The sequence below is a fragment of the Anopheles gambiae genome, chromosome 3, assembly GCF_943734735.2.
Source record: "Anopheles gambiae chromosome 3, idAnoGambNW_F1_1, whole genome shotgun sequence".
In the NCBI taxonomy this organism is placed as follows: domain Eukaryota; kingdom Metazoa; phylum Arthropoda; class Insecta; order Diptera; family Culicidae; genus Anopheles; species Anopheles gambiae.
Genome location: NC_064602.1, coordinates 72649602 through 72667867, shown reverse-complemented (window position 1 = coordinate 72667867; position 18266 = coordinate 72649602). Strand labels below are relative to the sequence as shown.

General features: G+C 44.4%; 2 protein-coding genes across 5 annotated transcripts in view; both read right to left on the bottom strand.

Annotated features, from left to right (window-relative positions):
• Nucleotides 1-17699, bottom strand: part of LOC1269465 (teneurin-m) — a 515515-nt gene extending 497816 nt beyond the window's left edge. The window contains exon 1 of one of the 4 annotated variants that reach the window (XM_061655799.1): nucleotides 16319-17699. The gene's annotated coding sequence lies outside the window, so the exon portion shown is untranslated. The remainder of the gene's footprint in view (nucleotides 1-16318) is intronic. The other 3 variants (XM_061655800.1, XM_061655805.1, XM_061655806.1) reach the window with 3 other exon arrangements.
• Nucleotides 9037-10066, bottom strand: LOC1269143 (radial spoke head protein 9 homolog). The gene has a single exon (XM_307731.3). The coding sequence runs from the start codon at nucleotides 9899-9901 to the stop codon at nucleotides 9086-9088; it is 816 nt and encodes a 271-aa protein (XP_307731.3). The 5' UTR covers nucleotides 9902-10066; the 3' UTR covers nucleotides 9037-9085.
• Nucleotides 17700-18266: the final 567 nt, after the last annotated feature.

The following is an 18266-nucleotide window of genomic DNA, read 5'->3' as shown; positions in this document are numbered from 1 at the left end:
CAACCGGCTCATACCGAGGACCGAGGTCGGACTGGATCGAGTATGTTAATGTCATTGTTTGTGATGCTGAAGTACCCAACCAGGGAAGAAGGACCCGACTCGGGGTCCGGGGATGCTGTGGTTTGGGGCCCGGTTTGGAGTGGGGATGCAGGGGGAGGCGGCAATTGTGCCGGTATATTTAATGAGCATTCATTTGTCCACTGCTGTGGTGCTGCTACCGAAGCGACCCGCTACCGTCCCAGCCCCGTGCGTTTGGTAGATGCTGCGATAGAGAGGTTTTGCAGCCAACAATGGAGCCAGGCAAAACACTAGCGCTGCCTGGTGGAAATTAAACGAACAATGAGCCCGATAGTGGTAGTTTTTATTTTATTTTAATTCAGTAGTTTAAACAATTTAATCTTTGTGAACTTTAAACTCAATCTTGGTGGATAAAGGCACTTGGAATTAATTAACATAATAATATTATTAAGTATTTCCTTGAGATTATGGTTTGCTTTGACAGGATGAAATAGCTTTAGTGCATAAGTATTTCATGTAAAAAACTCATGCAAAAAAATAAATATGTTCAGGATAGCATTATAAACCTCCTTTATTGAAATGTACACCACCATTAAATGTACGCTGAATGTCTTATCCCTTCAATTTCGACCTCCAGCCCACCATCCTGCCGAACCGTAACGCCAAACCAAACGGAAAATTAACGTAATTTAATGTAGAATCAAGACATTAGTTTAATTTAATCGCCTGCAACACTGGTACAATATACACATTTATTTATTTTAAAACCCACTCCCATTCCCAGCCGCCAGCTTATGGCCAGCACCAGCAAACGAATCGTACTCGAATGGGCACCGTCAACCACAGACCCGGGGAAAAGGGTGGTCACAAATTAGTGGTTTGGAATGGGAACGCTTTTTTTTCTTTACGCCTTGGTTCGCCCCACCGTACCGTACCGTACTGTGTGTGGTAATGGTAAGCCACCGCCCAGAAGGAGGCACGCTTTGGAATGAGGTTTGGCAATTTTTCCAACCCAGGTTTACCCGGGCTGGTACTCTACATATACAACGAGTAGGCCATGATGGTTGAAAAATTGAAAATACTTTGCAAGCGTTTCGACCACAGCCAGGGCAGGGATGGATGGATGGGGCGAACAGATTAAGACGTCATAAATAACCTGATTTTCTGGTTTAATTTCTGTGCTATTTCACAGCTTCAGGTATGCTAGGTAGGGCTGTATTGCTGTTGGGGTAAATTAGAAAAAGCCCTTTTTATTGTTTTTCTGATATCAAAAAAGAGACAGAGAGAGAGATAGAGAGAGAGAGAGAGAGAGAGATGATGTCAAAAATACTAATTTGAAACTAATTAAATGCCATAAACATACAATAAGCAAGTCTCACTTAGCTTAAGCTTATTGCATTCTTATTTGAACTCCATTACTTTAGAAACGATTTAAAGCTTTTCCGGTATTTTACTTACATTTTAGCATGTATTTTCCTTCCTCCAGAATGTCAGAAAACCGTTCTCGATAAATAGCAAACGCTTCGTTAAACGCTCCTCTCGAAAGCCCCAAAAACCCCCGGGCACGCAATTGCCTACCAGCCAGCTTTATTGACACAAGGCCCGGGCGCTCCCAATCAAGGAGGCCTTGCCCCAAGGATTGATCGCTCTGCAAAGACCTTCATCAAGGTGGCCTCGGGCTTTGCAAGGCTCCAAACCTTTCACGTACGTACAGGGAACGCCCTGCACATACCGTCACAAGGCACACCAGCCAGCGCAGCACCTTAATGATGCGTTGGAAACGACAGCAAAACGTCGTTCCAATGACGCCTGTCGTGTCGTTTCTGTGGCTCGCCTGTGCACCAACGGCACGACACAGCGAGCGTATGTAAATTCAGCATCCTTCCCTTTGCCTGCCTCTCTTCTTCATCGTACACCCATTCCGTGAGGGTAAAAGCTCGCCATCCGGGCTAAATGTTACGGAAAACGTATGTCACACACACACACACACATACCGTGCCACACCGTGCCATCTGCCATTTTCCAGGCTTTGTCCGTCCACCGCGATTCAAAATATGGTGTTCACCATTGGTGCGCACGGAAACACACCGACAGAGACAGACGGACGCTCACCGGGGCCGCTCGACGGTGGATATCGTAATCGGGGTGGACACACACACGCAGCACACAGACATACACCGCCAGCCAGCATAACCATCGGAATCATCATCGACGTCATCATTGCCATAATCACCGATAAGGGACGATAGTGGACACGGCACATACATTCTCCGGTGGGATGCCACACGCCTCGCCATTTGATACGGGCGATAGAAAGAGTGACAGAGAGAGAGAGAGAGAGAGAGAGAGAGAGATAGTACGAACGATTGAAAGCAAAATTCATCCCGCACCTTCGACGTGAAAGGTTCATGAATATTTGATTGAAGTAATTTTAAATAATTACCGGACCTGGCTCATGCCGGTCACTTTCCCTCCCATTCGACATGTCCTACCCCTCCCTCTTTTATGCTTCCCCCACTCGACAGTTACATCAGTGCGCACAGTGCCGTGAATGCGGGGCGATTTATTTTGATTTCAATGCGAATAATTTAGCACCCAGCCCCTGGCCCGACCGTTCCAGGCGGGTTTTCCTTTTCCTCTCAGCAGAGCGTCCAGCATGCATCGTACATTCCAGCCTGCCCATGGAGCGGTTCAAAATTTGCATTTTCAAAAGCTTCCTCCAATGCGAAACAGTGACAAATTCGGGCTCCAAATGGTAACAGGGACGAGCACAATGTGCGCTGGGAGGCGGTTTTTTGGGGCCACAATTTCCCACAAACGGGAGCGCTTTTTCCATCCAATGCGACGTTTGGAGGAGCATCGTGATGTGCTTTTATGATTTTGAAACAGAGAAAAAAAGCGTCTTTTGTTGCAAACATGTAATGGAAAGAGTTTAACAAAACTCGATTCAAAATTGCACATCGACATCATACAACAATTGAGGGAATTTTTTTCTTCTCTTTTTATCTTCGCCTCCTTTCAGTTCAATTATCGTTCGATCGGTTCGAGCAAGCAAAAGAACTCCATCCTCCTAGCCAGCCATCGAACACATGCTCCCATGCGTCCCTGCAGCGTTCAACATTGTCATTAACTTGGTCGAACAAGGGCACGGGACGGTAGCTAACTTCTTAACAGCTAGTGATTATTATTGGAAAAACTTTTACAACATCAGTTTAAATGAGACACCCAGGCAGGGGAAGAAACGCGCACGATAAGATCGCTTTCGCTCGGGATGATCCTGGATCCTGGTGATGGCGCTGATTTTCTTTTGAGCCGTTTCTTTCACGACGGGAAACAGATGGCGCAAAGGCGAGCAATAGTATTAAAAGTGGGAGGCGCCAATCCAAGAGTTTTTAAGAAGACCATGGGGCTAGCGATGAAAATTGGTCCCGAACAAAAGCGTCTGCCGAGAGATAAAACTTTTCTAACTGAAGTATATTGTGTTCGCTGAGTTTGGAGACGGCGGAGAGCATTTACCCAAACAGGCATTATTGAAAGCTCGACGCAGTGGAATGAATAATGTCGCTGAGAGGTTGTTTTTTTTTTTGTTTATTCGCTGCTGGTTTAATAAAAGTTGTACAATGGATGTTCAATTTTCTTGAAGCAGATGTTTGGATAAAGAAACTTGAGGCTATAATTTAATTTATTTTAAAATAAAGAGCTGCATTGGCATTGGCTCAAAGCAGTTCCAAATCATCAGGAAATGACTGGACTTGAGGTTGAAATTTAAACAACTACAAAGCGTAGTTTTCAATCCTTCCAGTAGAATGACACTTCCCCATCCAAACGGAACAATGTTAATCTGTTTCGACATTGCTCCACACATTGCTCGGTCGCATTCGTGTCCACTCAATCATACAAATAAATTTCCCAATCATAAAACTGCTGAAATGTTGTACCCTCCTGCTCTTCTTAGTTTGGAGCGCAAAGTTGGAGCAGCAAAACTTTTTCGATAGAATAGAATGCTTACTCCTCCCTACACCCAACCTGATGCTGTTGTGTTGTGATTCAACCGGAAGAGTCGAAAGAATTGCACCAGCCCCACGGTCGACCGTACACACCCGATGACGATAATCGAAATGGATTGGATATTGCCTCAAAATCCGCAATCGTTTGCGCGCCGCTTGCCTTTCCTTTCCTGCAAAGGGATGGGGAATAGGTAACAATAGAGCACGCTGCATGTACCCCGTCTTCCAGATCCGGGCAGCATGATTGTTTCCCGATTTCACATTTCCCTTCCCATCCTTCCACTCACACGCACACTCCTTACAGTTTGCTAAACTACTGTCCACACATTTCGAGATATAGCGCCTCCGTTAAGAGCTTGCAATGACCGTAATGGCTGTTGGAAGCGGTTTGGAGCAGGCGGCCGACGATGAACTAAGAGGTCCCCTGCAATGACAAAGATCACTTTCCATCTTTCTGGGGGAGGAGGGCACAAAAACCTCCCCCGCTCAAAGTGGAAGTTCAGCTATTCATTGTCGTCTTCGGTGCGTCGTTTGCTGCAAACCAGGATCTGGTCCCGGTGCTGGTAGACTTCACTTCCACGGCCACCGGGCAAGGCAATGGCAGGTAAACCCCCATTGCAGCGAGCGCGGGCGGTAGATGAAAAGATTAAAGTTCTTAATGATTTCCTTGCAAAAACACGCTCCGGCTAGTGCAATTTATCTCTCCAGCTTTCTTTTGTTGCGCTCCAACCGCTCGAGGATGGGGCATGGGACATACACAATACAGCCCGAGTGCCCGACACCGCCACGCCATGTTTCATCACCTTGAAACCTTCGTGGGAGGGTTTTCCGGTCTTTTACACTTGTAGAACAGGAAGACGGTACAGCAGAGAAACAGAACAGAGCAGAAGAAAACAAGAAACACACACAGAGAAGAGCTTATCCCCTTATCTGCCGGCGAGGACAAACGAAGTCATCGCATTGCACAGGACACACTGCTGCCTGCCTGGACGACTGCCCATTCAATGAAGTATCGCGCACGAATCGGATTCCGTACTGCAGCTCCAGCCTTTGCACGCCGGTTTCGCTTTCTTCCTGCACTCTCTCTCACTTCAGCTTTTACGCCAGGCGCCAATCCAAGGGTAAAATCGAATCCAGCTCCAGTCGTGCTCGAAGATCGAACTCGAGGAAATAATGCAACCAACGGCCAAGTATCGCCGCCACCACCACCACCACCCTTTTTGCGAGCAGTGGTAAAGTATCTTCGTTTATTCAGCCAACTTGCTGCTTGCTGCAGGCCGGGCAGGGATAATTGTTGGTAGCCAAAGTCAACCTCTTCTGTCCGCTACAATAGTCCGGCAGCGCAAAGAAAGCACGATATTTATCGACTCCAGTCGTTCGTTGCTTGGGTATCGTTGAAGCACTAGCACTAGGGGAAGAAGGTACATCTGGGGCTGAGATGGAAGATTTAAAGAATTGTATCTGACATAGTTTGCTGAAGAGTTGGTCGATGTAGCAATAGCGAAAGCAATCATTCTTCGCTCCGCAGCACCGGAGCACCTTGGCCGGAAGCGGACAGGTATGGTTCGGGTAAGATAAGGTTAGCTTGGGGAAGCTTCGTTCGAGGTATCACTTGAATGTGAAAACTTTTGTCAATTTGTGCTCTTTTTTATGAAATTTGTAAGATTTACTTTAAATCCAATCTTTTCAAAGCTATAATTTTACCTTTTTATATTCATTTCATGTTTTGCCTTACACAGAATTCAAGCATTTGATTATTTGTAGTTTATATTATTTTAATATTGCACTTTTTCATTTGATTTTCATATTGTTCACGATTTTTCTCACAGTTTCTGTTCTTTTCTTTGTTTTACATTTGATTGCTTCATGTAGTTGTATGTCTTATTGCTTGTTCCTTGTCCTCTTTGTTTGCTTTACTATTTTCTAATAGTTTTTTTTATATTTCTTATTTGATTAATTATCTTTACTTGTTCTTAGCTAGCGCTAACAATTATAAAAATTTTCTTTGCAAAGCTATAATTTTATCTTTTTATATTCATTTCATGTTTTGTCTTGCACAGAATTCAAGCATTTGATTATTCGTATCTCATATTATTTTAACATTGCATTGTTGCATTTCCTTTGCATATTTTTATTGATCTTTTTCATAGTATCCTTTACTTTCTTTGTTTTACATTTGAATGCTTCATGTAGTTATGTCTGTGTATGTTTTATTACTTGTTCCTTGTCCTCTTTGTTTAATTTACTATTTTATAATAGGTTTTATTTTTATATTTCCTACTTTATTCATTATCATTACTTGTTTTTAGCTTGCGCCAACAATTATAATGTCTTTCTTTCCAAAGCTGAATATTGCTTTATTTTTTGAACATTAACATATTTGAGAGATACAATGTTCTAAAGAGCTATTCTATAATCTCCACTCATAGTATATTATCTCCCAATGCGAGCATTTCCAAATAAGGCATACGTTTCACATCTATTCTAACTCTGTAGCCTGCAGCCCTAAACCAGACAACGTCCCCCGGATGCACTCGTGCCATACATGTGCCCAAATTAACAGGCCAGCTGCAATCGAACTGTCATTATCAATAAAGTATCCGCATTCACAGTCACACTGCACGATGCATCCACCACTCAACAGCGGGACAACAGACGGGTCAGGACGCAACGAAACGAAACTAACAAATGCCTGCCGGGTTGCAATTCGATTTTATTTTGCTGGTACGCTTTTTATCTCCGCCCGTATCTGGTGTGCTGTGTGGCCAACCTATCCCGGGTGCAACCTGCGCAAACGTCTAAACAGGCAGTGGGGACACACACACAGCGGGGAAATTGACTAAATTCTACAATATCACCCCGGGACACGGGACCAACCAGGCAGCCTTCCCGCTTTATCCCATCCATAACCGTTACCGTAAAAATCACACATGCTGAACTTCGAACTTATATTTCTCCCCAATGAATCGCCCACTGCTGGTGCACAGCCCTATTGTCCTTTTGTCGGGCATGGGTTGCACCGGTGGAGGCGATAACTGGTGGTGAATGGTGACGATGATGATGATGATGATCCTGATACAGTTCGACCGTTTAGGGGTTAGAATGTGGCGCAAATAGGCCAAACAGTTTCCACTACCCAAAACCCCAGTACGCCAGGTCCCGCACACGCTCGCGCAATCGATTGCAATTTGGCATTCAACATTCACGTGTGTCCTCGAGCGACGGAATTTCAAATTTTCCCTCCCAACCCAACGAGGTCGCATTTTGCAAACCTCAAACAGTGCAGCGCATTCAAATGGGGAAGCACATTTCGCAGCAACCTTTCGTGTGAAACATTCATGTTGCCCTTGCCAACAATAACAACCCAGAAGACGAACGACGAGCGGGCGACGATAGGAGCGAAGAGCGACACACTCGTGAAAACAGATAACGCAGTAGCAGCAACAGAGTACAGGACAATAAGAAAAAAAACGATTCCAATAGGAAAGAAAAATCAGACGGCTGGTACGATCAAAACAATAGGAAAGCTAAACGGTTGCAGCGAACGTTAACGAAAAAGCTCGCTTCGTCGGTTGGTTAGTGTCCGTTTTGTTTCGGAGAGGTTTTTTCCATCCCTTTTTGTCACTTCTTTTTTTGCGTTCTCGTTGCGTCCCTATTTTCATCAATTTGTCCTGCTGCAATATCGAGATGCAAATTTGGCTGCAATGTGGCAGGCACAGTTATTCTTCACCACCATGGTTCGCTATGCTTTTTTGTGACGCGTCTTTTTTTTCAAATGCTGATGTGCTTTGTGTGCTGTTTGCTATTTCACTGTCATTGATCCAGTGTACTGCAAACAGGCAAACGAAAATGTTTAGATGTTCTTTGTTTAAACAATATGTATTGCTCATTGAATTTATTTTTGAATGTTCTTAAAGTGTTGTTGATTGTAGTTATTTTTTCTTATTTTTGTCATGTTTTTGTAAGTTTTTTTTATAATTTTGTATTTCATTGCTTCTTCATTTTGAACCACAGTTATTTTACTTTCTTTCTTTTAACAATTAGTTTAGTAATTATTTGTATATTATATATTTTGTTGTTTTTCGGAAATTGTCTTATACTGTTTAACATGATAGTTTTGTCTTTATTTTTCTTTTTTTAATGTGTTCTTGTAGTTTTGTCATACTTTCCTTACTTATTGTATGTTATTTCATCTTTTAATCATCACAATTATCCTTTAGCTTACATTCTGAGAACAAATTTGAAACTCATATTACGCTGTTATTCAAAATACTTTTCACTACAAATCTTTAAAAAAAACTTCAACATCTGTAAAATTTTGTTCTGTAGTATTTACTCATGCTCAATGACTTTATCTCCATGCACTTCAACCACTTTAGCCTCGTCACAAACAAACACTACTCGGTGCTCGCTCAAATCTTTCTTTTCCTCCACATTTTCAGCAATCATTCGCTTACATGTGCAGTTTTTGGCAACCCCAAATGTCCCCAACATGCTCACCTGTTTATGGACTTGTTTTTTTATTCATTTTTAAATTTTAATCTTTTTTCCCCCAAGCCACACTGACAAAGCCGCTAAGGGTTTCCACTAGCGAGTTTAATTTTGCTGCAAAATAGAACTTATTACCCAGTTGAAGTGGCTTTCGTCGCTAGCGCTAGCGGTGCAATATTGTGTACGATTACCTTACCCTGCGCCGTGCCGCGTGATGGGTTTCGCCTTCAACCATTCAAGCTCCTCCCACTGCCAGCCCCACGCGACTCACTCCACATACGCGTACGAGAGGAGAATTGAACCAAAAAAAACACCACTTCACTCGGAAACTGTCGGAAAGAAAACGCAGACCACGCGGTGGAAGGAAAATTCGTGGCTGTTCGGTTCGTGCGTTGAGTGCCTGCTGCCGTTCGGTACGGGGAAGAAACGATACGAACGATTGAAGCGCACCCTGGCGGGCGTTCGGTGAAACTACAGCATCCTTAGTCAAGACACAAACCATATCCAAGACAACAGCACGTTTAATGTTTTTCTAAAGGATCGTGTTTCTTATTTAGTCTTTCATCCATTTACACCTCTACCATAAATGGAAGATCCCAATTTTTACGCCCATCGCCCTGGTAAAAGAACCCGTACACATTGCTGTCCGCTTTGTGGAAAAATTCCAGCCCCAGCCAGTGCAGCGAACTCCACACCACCACCCGCCCGGAATCGTCCAACCGCATGGTGAAACTTTTGCCTTCCGGCAGCACATCCACCTCCAGCCGGTCGAACACGTCGAACGAAAGATCGCACTCCTTCCGGCCGCGCAGGTTCTCCTCCGCCGGCCGCTCCGGTCGCCGAAAGTGTTGATAGTTGGCCAGCTGCACCATCTCCGCGCGCGTCAACCCCTGGAAGAACGGGTTCAGCACCACGTCCCGCTCGATCGACATGCGCAGGGCGCCACGCGGTACACCGGCCGCCTCCCGCAGGATCGCATGGATCACGTACCAGAGCCGATCCTGTTCGCGCACCACCACACCGGCACTGCCCGCCGCCAGCGAGCGCATTTTGAACGCGAACGACGCGTTTCCGGTAAATTCTCCCCACAGTCGGCTCCACTCTTCGGTCCAATCGGTCGGCTCGAGCAGCAGTATCCAGTCGACCGCGTTCCGGCTGTAGTAAAACTTTCGCTCCCGGAACACATCCAGCCCGGGCGTGCCGAACGCGAGCAGGTACGCGACCGAGTGGGCCTCCAGCCGGCCGAGAAAGTAAAGCTGGCCCAGCTGGTGATCTTGCTTCAACAGCGTCAGCGAGCTCTCGAGCTTGAGCTGCTGGGCGGCCGGGATGGTGCGCCAGAAGTTGGACAGCAGCGGCACCAGCTCGGTGAAGCTGTCAATCTCCATCGTAGTGTTTTTTTTTTTTCGTTTTCGGCTGGATGGAATGGAAAAATCGCGTTGGGAAGCTGTTAACGAACTGCTAATGAACAAACAACTTTTCTTTGGGGCGAAATTTTGGGCTATTGTGTAGGTTGCTGGGATTGGAAACGAAGTTGTGCCTTTTCGTGTGTATGCAGCCTACTTGGTATTGTGGGATTTTTTTAAAGAATTTGCTCCACTTACATACTAAGGATGTGGATGATGCTTCAATCGCTCTTCCTCTAAAAACCAGTATTGGAACTAGGGTAAATGTACCACCGGGTCGGTAAATGTTTTAATTAATGCAAATAGGCAGACAAAAATGTGTAAACAGTTTTACACACCTGAAATCGGTGTTAAACAACACTTAACTTATTAATTTTATGTTGCCCATTTTGGTAATTTTGCTGGCAGTTTTTACAGTCTCTTTGATTTTAGTAACAAACATAGTAGGCATTGGAGAAATGAGACTGCCTGACTGCTGTAGAGTACGGCTCCGACTGGCTCACAAATTAATATTTTTCTCTCAAGTTATTGGATTATATATGATGAAATTGGTGAAATTTGATACAAAAAATGTGGTTGTATGTGTCCACATACGCATTGTAGTGTTCTGATCAAGTTATTAATGAATATGCAGTAAAATCAAAAGTTTGTTATTGTTTCACGTTTCGGCGGGAGCCCACAACATTGATCTGTCAAAAATCCACATTTACCGTGTATCTATTTTCGGCAGCATTTAAAGTGAATAATTATTTGTTTTTCATGTTTTAAAAATTCCTAGCGGGCTAGAATAAATTCTGCAACCATAGAATCTTTCATAAAAACCACACTTTCAGGGTTTAAGTGCTCTGGTTCTCTGGTAATGAAACCTGCCGAACTATTGGCTAACATCAAATCTGCCGAAACATGTTAAACTCTGCACATTTCGTTCGATATTTTGAAAAATATGCTAGGAAACAATGTGATACTTCGTATATGAATACCAATTGACTATATCTCTATTTAACAAAAATATGTATGGAGACTATTTCCAACGCATTTTTGCGTAACTTCACGTGTTTAGTTATCCTGCCGAAAACAGGCACACTGCCGAATACTGGTACAGTTACCCTAGAAGCAATAAATAAAACATTATTTTCCACTACGACTAATATCAAGACTCTTTTTGATGCGTTTGCATAAGTAACGTCCCGAAATTATTTCCCGAAAAACTCAACATTCCCGTAGGAATTTCAAAACCACACATAAAACTTCAAGCTCAGCTCTCCGTCTCTAATCTATCCAAAAATATTCCATTTGCACAGCGACGAAAACTGCAAATGGAACTCCAAATTAAACACTTCATCCCTTCTCTTCATGCTGCCGGAACATCAAACCGGATTTGCAAGGAATTTGCATACTTCTATCGGCTTAGTAGAACACATTTTAGCAGAGAGCAGAGCAAGAGGAACATCACAACTGCGACAACGGAAAAGCCGATCGGGAACCTTAACATAATTAATATTCTCCAATCCATCCATCGAGCTCGAGCTCGACAGCTGGCTGGTACGTACTGGCTGCACGGTTTCCGTCTAACAAATTGTCACAAAATCGAATCCATTTCACCGTGCACCAGCAAGCAGTTCGTCCTGCAAAAAAAAAGGATAAGCTCGCTGTTCTTGTCTTTGCACTTCCCTTTTTCCGTTCACGTTTATCGCTCTCACTATGAAGAAATTCAAATGCTTCACAGGGAAACGATGCATTCATATTTACCGTTCATTTGCCTTCTCATTTTCATTTGCAATTGCTGACGGTGGAGTAGCATTCTTTTTTTCTTCTTCTTCCCCGGCATCGCAAGCGACAGCGAGAGCTCTGCTTCGCTGCTAGGCATCTGCTTTCCGTTCCGGACTCATTCGCTCATTCATTTATGCAAAATCACTTGCAGAAGGAGAAGTCCTCGGACCGGTGTCGGGAAATGGATATTTGTGACAAGGAATATATTTTCGGACGCCAGATGCGTTTGGAGAAAGAATGTATGCAAAAAATTGCTTTGCTGTGATTTATAGAAGTAGTGAACTTATGCAAGTATTGAAAGTTATATTCAATCAAGATACCTTTCTTCCATCCTGCATGTAAACTATTAATCAACAATCACAAAATATGCTTTCAAGCCAAAACTCAAATCCAATTTAAGCTCTCTCAGCCATTCAAAGTATCCGATTAGTCATGCGATATGCTGCAACGCTTCAATCTTGCGCCGCGTACACCGCGTGTGCAAAAGCGCAAAGCTCTTACGCCAGGAAGGAAAGGCATTTTTAAACGCTGGAACTTCGCAGCCGACTTCATCAGCTCTACCAGCGAAGCCCTACTTGCAAAACCCGGAAAAAAGATTTTCCACTCTGTATCCTTCCTTCCTTACTGGTGCGGAAGTACGAGTCCACCGGCCAATCAAGGACGAAAACGACAATTTCAACACCGCAGCAACGTTGCTGCATACTAACCTCGCTCGCACTGGCACCCACCCTACACACACACATACTCAAAAACCTCCCCAAAAAGGGATACAAAATTTGCAAGGGAAATAAGAATTGCCCGCGAGCTGTACTGTGGGTTGATTTAACACTCTGCTACTCTTCCCTCGCACGTTTGCCGTCGAAAGGGACAGAACGGAATGAAAAAAGGCGCTTCTCTCAACACGGTGACCAAGAAAAATTGCACTCCAGTCCATCGCCATCCGGAAGGAACTGGCTTGAAGAGGAGCACGCAACGAAGTGGAGGTGGAAAACTTTTTCCTTCCGTTTGGCATAATTATTGAATTTCTGCCCCACACAAAAGCCAGAACCGGTGCAGTACAATGCAGTTTGTCGGTAGCTTAATTTGTGTGACGGTTGCAAAAGGAAAAGGAAAAGGAAAGAAAAAGGCGAACGAAAATCAACCCGAAAGAAAGCCAAAGCAGAAGGTTTTTGTCACACACACTGAGAAGAACTGAACGGAAGAAACTGGATGCAATCCGGAACCACTGGCCACTGGAGCGGAAAACTGGAACGGAGCGGAAACGGGAGGCTGCCAAAGGGCTGCCAAGAATGGCACAAATGGTAAACCACCGGTGTGAGGACTAGTGTTGGCCAGAGGATGCCTTCGCTAGTGGTGACACGCCTTCAGGCGACCAACTGTGCCGTCCCTGTCTGTTCGCGTGTCTTTTAATTAAGTTATTTTTGCTCCTTGCGCGAAGCCAAGGCAGCTCCCATCCGGAGCGTGTGCACCGTTGTCCGGAAGTCGGTGAAAAAGTGATTTCTGTGCTTTTGCTGGTAGAAAGAGATAGAAGCGTATTTTTTTCTTTTCGTCACCACAAATCCGGTGAAGTGGTTTTGTGTGCTTTCTTTAAGGATTATTTTGTTTCAGCGCGCAGAACAGGAGACGAACTTTTCTCCACTGCTCAACTTGGACAACTTTTGATTTTATCACTGCTGTTTGACGCGATTTAAATCATTGTTATCGGGTGTTTTTGGCGTTTGTTTCGAGAGCTTGCAGCTGGGGAGAGCTTAAGGGGATTTTCCAATTTACGTCCCGAGCTAGTGAGCGCTATTGTTTATGGGTCTTTGTTGGGCTTAATCACTATGAAGATGTACTACGCTTGAAGGAAAATGCATGGATAAGGTGTCTTTATAGGAATTATAGACTCGATATTAGTATTATTTCAAAGTTCATGGTTTACAGCTGTCGGATGCCATTCAAACCCATATTGTGTTTAATTAAGAATGACTTTCTTGAGGTAAGTTCTAAACATAGAAATGATTATCTATAATATAAGGATTCTCTATGTTTGACTTATTTACACTACGCATTCAGCAAAACAAATCACTGCTAACGGAGGATCACGAGTTTTCTGCTGGGAATTGATCAAACGTCAGGCCTTGTAGAAGCCAGCGCAGATATACAATAGACCACCGATCCGCCTAAGCAAAGGATCTCTTATTAAGCTTCATAAACAAGAGCAGCAGCTTTATATCAGAATTAGGACCTACTGACTTTATGTGATGGATTCTGAAGTTTATAAGAGTTCACATCATATTATTCATACATTACGAAAACAAAACAAAATTCCCAACCAAAATAAGTTGAGTTTTTGAAAATAATTTACAAGAGATGTATTAATTTTATTGGATTGCACTAAAATTGTATTAATAATTTGCTGAACCGATCTTAATTGATATCCAAGTACCAACAATATTCCAATAAATGTGTCATGTGTCATTATGAACTGATTTTCACTTCTGTTTTTTTAAGACTTCGCTTAAGTAAAACTAATGTATGGAAGGCTCACAGGAAGAATAACCATTGGTTGCTTGATCTAAAGCTCTTAGCAGTTTCTAAAAATAGTCGTTTAATAAGCCTTTTGAACACTTTCAGTCACAGATTTAGTTCAAACACTCCTTTTGATATAACTGAAACTGATAACAATGCTTTTCAGCTCATTTTGAAAAACATTTCAACTATTAGGCCCCAGCAGCAAGCCTCTTCAAGTAACTTATTCGATCGTCCGACACTCTCATCAGCTCCCCCTTCACAATCTATCCAAAACTACGAACCCCATTTGTCATCATCATTATCATCAGCACCATCGGCATGATTATCGTCGTCACCACCATCGGTGTCGGTCGGCTTGGGTGAGAGCGCCGGCTCGAAAATCAGCAAAAGTGGTATAAGCGGTGAACAATTATCACCGTCAGCAGTAAAACCATGTCAAACTAGGCCGTAGGAACGTTGTGCAGGAAGCAAACACCAGTCAACAGCAGCAGCAGTGGCAACAGCGAAAACAAAAAACAATGACACGAGAAGAAGAGCCTACTCCTATGCTAGTCACGCGCAGCGAACAACGAGACATTGCTGGTGGTGCAATTGCAATCTCGAGGGTGGCAGGGCTGTGACAAGCTCGGTTGGAACCACCGAAAAACCCACCGGAAAAAGTGAACTTCAACAGTTTCAAACCGGAAACGTGCAAGGGCCAGAGCATTGGGTGTGTTGAGGAAGGACGGTAGGGGGAGTCAGACTTTGTTTCGATTGCGGTGAAAGTGCATCCATGAGTGACATGCGGCAGACTTGGACACACACACACCCAGAGACACCGAAAGAGAAGGGAACTAATTTTTCCGCCTCTTTATCGGTGTCAGACAGTTTTCAGCAGTTTTTAAGGGTATGAAAAAGCTTGGTCAGTTGAGATACGATCAAGCACACACACTCACACAAAGCAGCAGCACAGTCGAACGTTCAAAATGAACAAACGGAAACAGACAGTGTCCTCGGAGTTCCTCTTTTTTTATAAGAGGAGATGTATTTTGCAGGGTGTAGGAATAGTTGCTCGGTCCGAAGTAGAGGTTTTCCAATTTTTCCTCTGCAAATGTTCGTGACCGAAAATTTTAATTATCTCCAAGTGCACCACTGGGTGTAGTGACGTGTTGTGCCGATGTTTGGGCTGGAGGTAGGATGATACTTGAAATTAAAATGGAATATTCTTTAAAAAGGTTGAAATTTGGATGAAAATTTGGATTAATTTCTACTTTTTTGATGTCAAGAACTTTTCTTGTCTCTAAAATTCATCACGTAATCTCCTAAATTGGATTAATTTCTTTTAAAATAACATTTCCAATAAGAAACTTTTTTTAAAATGAATGAGTTTTAAACATTCAAAGTAGTTAAATTAATACTCTTCAGTCATTAGGTCATTCAATCAACACAACAAACGATTGTTGTGGTGTGTTGTACTACACTCGCGAAGCAATCTAATAAAGCTTTTAAAAGTACCTTAAATTACCATTCAATCCCGTTTGCAACATTGTCAAACACTCACATACACACCAAACAGAGGCAGATTATCGCAAACGAGATCCACTACAAGAGCTTCTAAGTATCTTTATGTTTGCACAGAAATCCTCGCCATGAGACACCGCCAGCGACTAGATAAACAGAATCAACTTTGATCCCCCCAAACCAAACGCACGGAACACGAGAGGGCGAAAGCGAAAGAAAGCAAGCTTCGAAATGACTCCAATAAACCTTCTATCAAATCCCGGAAATCCCTCATTCCGGTAGGGCGAACCGAAGCGAAGAGCGACACCAACAAATCACACTGTGCAGCGTGGAAAATCCAACAGCTCTGTCACCTAATTTTATCCTCCCTCTCCCATTCCGGCGATGCTGTGTTTACTCTGCACCCTACTTGTACGGAGTTAACCCAAAACTCGGGGACAGCAAAAAAAGAAGTGGGAAAATGGATAAAAAAAACTTTGCAACTAGAAGAAAAAAAACAGCACCAAATGAAAAACGAATCAACTTTGGGACACCTTCTCGGGTGTATACTTGGGTGTCGTTTTGGGCGAGCACAAACAAAAAAAGAAGCGCAGGGAAGATCCCAATATCACTTACCTTCCGAGCGAGCGAACGCGATGCAACGAAGAAGGAAAACAGTCCGTTCTGGTACCACCTTTGCGGGGAAAGGTGCTTCAACCAACAACGACACTTCACGCAGGCCGTCTATCCTCTTGACTTCACACTGTTTTGCCACTGGCTTCTGGCGCTCGCACTTGACCGCGTCTTGCTGCGGACGGTGGACACCGTTTTCCACTTCACTGCAATTTTCACTTCACAAGTGTGCGGGAAACGCTTCCTTCCTTTGCCCCAAAAATTGGTGTTTTTTACTCCCTCTCCCTGCCGTCCGGCTGCCGATCTAGCACGTAGCAGCACGACTGCTACCGTTCGTCTGCAAAGGTTCGAAGCTCCAAGAGCGAGTGTGCCTGGTGCCGCCCCGAGGGCTTGACTTCTTGCTACGGATCTATCGGCACGTGCTTCACACCGTTCTGCACTGAAAAGACGTCCGCCTGCGCGTCCAAGAAAATTATTACGTGTTTAACGCGCTGGTCCAAAACGGTCCAAAGTTCAGCGTTGGCAGCGTTGGGTAAGCTGAATGCGCCGAACGGCACACGTAGTGTGTAGTGTGCAGTGCAACTCCCGGTAAAGGTTATGCTCGTTTGACCTAGCGCACTGGCGGCTGCCGGGAAGCCGGGAGATATTTTACCCGATTAGAAAGGCGTCCTGTAGCGGGAGCAAATACGTCGGCTCTATTGCGTTCCCTTTTTTTCCACTCCCAACAAGTCACCCGCTCTATGCCACCTCGAGCACGACATCGAGAGCATCCCTTGCCCGGTGCTTTTCACGCCTGTCTGCGTTGGGACACATTTTTCCACGCGCGCGTGTGTGTGTGCGAGTGTGTTGGAAAAACTCCCACCCGAAAAACAGGATGGGTTCACGCCAGCTGGTAGGACGGAACAGGGAATCCCCGGAATCACGACCGTTGTTCCTGCTGCTGCTGCTGCTGCTGCCGTAGGTTGCCTGTCGTTTTTCCACACCCGTGAGCAGGCGGTGAAATGAAAAACATGCTACCCCTTGTATGTGTGTGTCTCTCCTTGCACGCTGTGTTGCTGTGTCCTCTTTTTTTTTTACTCTACTGAGGCACGCAGTGTGTCCTTTTGCACCTCGCGTCTTCCACGGAGGTTTGAGATGCTGTTTTGATAATTTTAGCGAGTGAACATGTTGAACCAGAACATCGAGTGGGTGAGCTTTTGCTTTGACAATTGTTTACCCCGTTCGTTGTTTTTTCTTCTTCTTACCAGCTTGCCTTTGTTCTTTGCACTGTGCAGTGTGTTTCACCCCTTTTCCGTCTGGCTGAGCAAGCTAAGAAGCGTCGGTGCCAGCTGTATCACAACGACGACGACCGGTACCGGAAGATTGTGTTAGCTATCGTGGCCCGGAAGGTTCACAAGGGTACAATGCGGGGGGCTTGGGGTTTTCTTGTTTTGCGCTTTTAGCGCAAAAGAGCCTGCCGTTTGGGGGGGGGGGGGGGGGGTGAAGGAAGCTTGTTACAGCGGTACGACAGATGCACACAGTATTATGACAGCGCCACACGTGCCGTACAAATTCATGTGCGATATTAAACGCCGCTCACACGCTTGCAAACACTCAACCACCGCGATAAGCACTCGAAATGGAAGGAAATGTACAGACAGCCTAGGTTTTTTTGAAGTCTATAGACAAATCCCCAAGCGAGAGGCTGTTAAAGTATGCAATTGCCCTTTTCTGTGTTCTGTGCGCCTAAAGGTAGACTCTGTTAATGCACTAACGCAGGATTAAGGGACTAAACGGCGGCTATTAAAAACTGCTGCGAAGATTTGCTTCCCTAAAAGGTTTCCACAAACACACACACACACACACAAACACAACTATACACTTATTCACACAAACACACGCACACATAAGGTTTTCGTGTTTCTTCTGTATTGCTGTACACTAGAGTCTATTGTGGGAAGATGAAGATCGA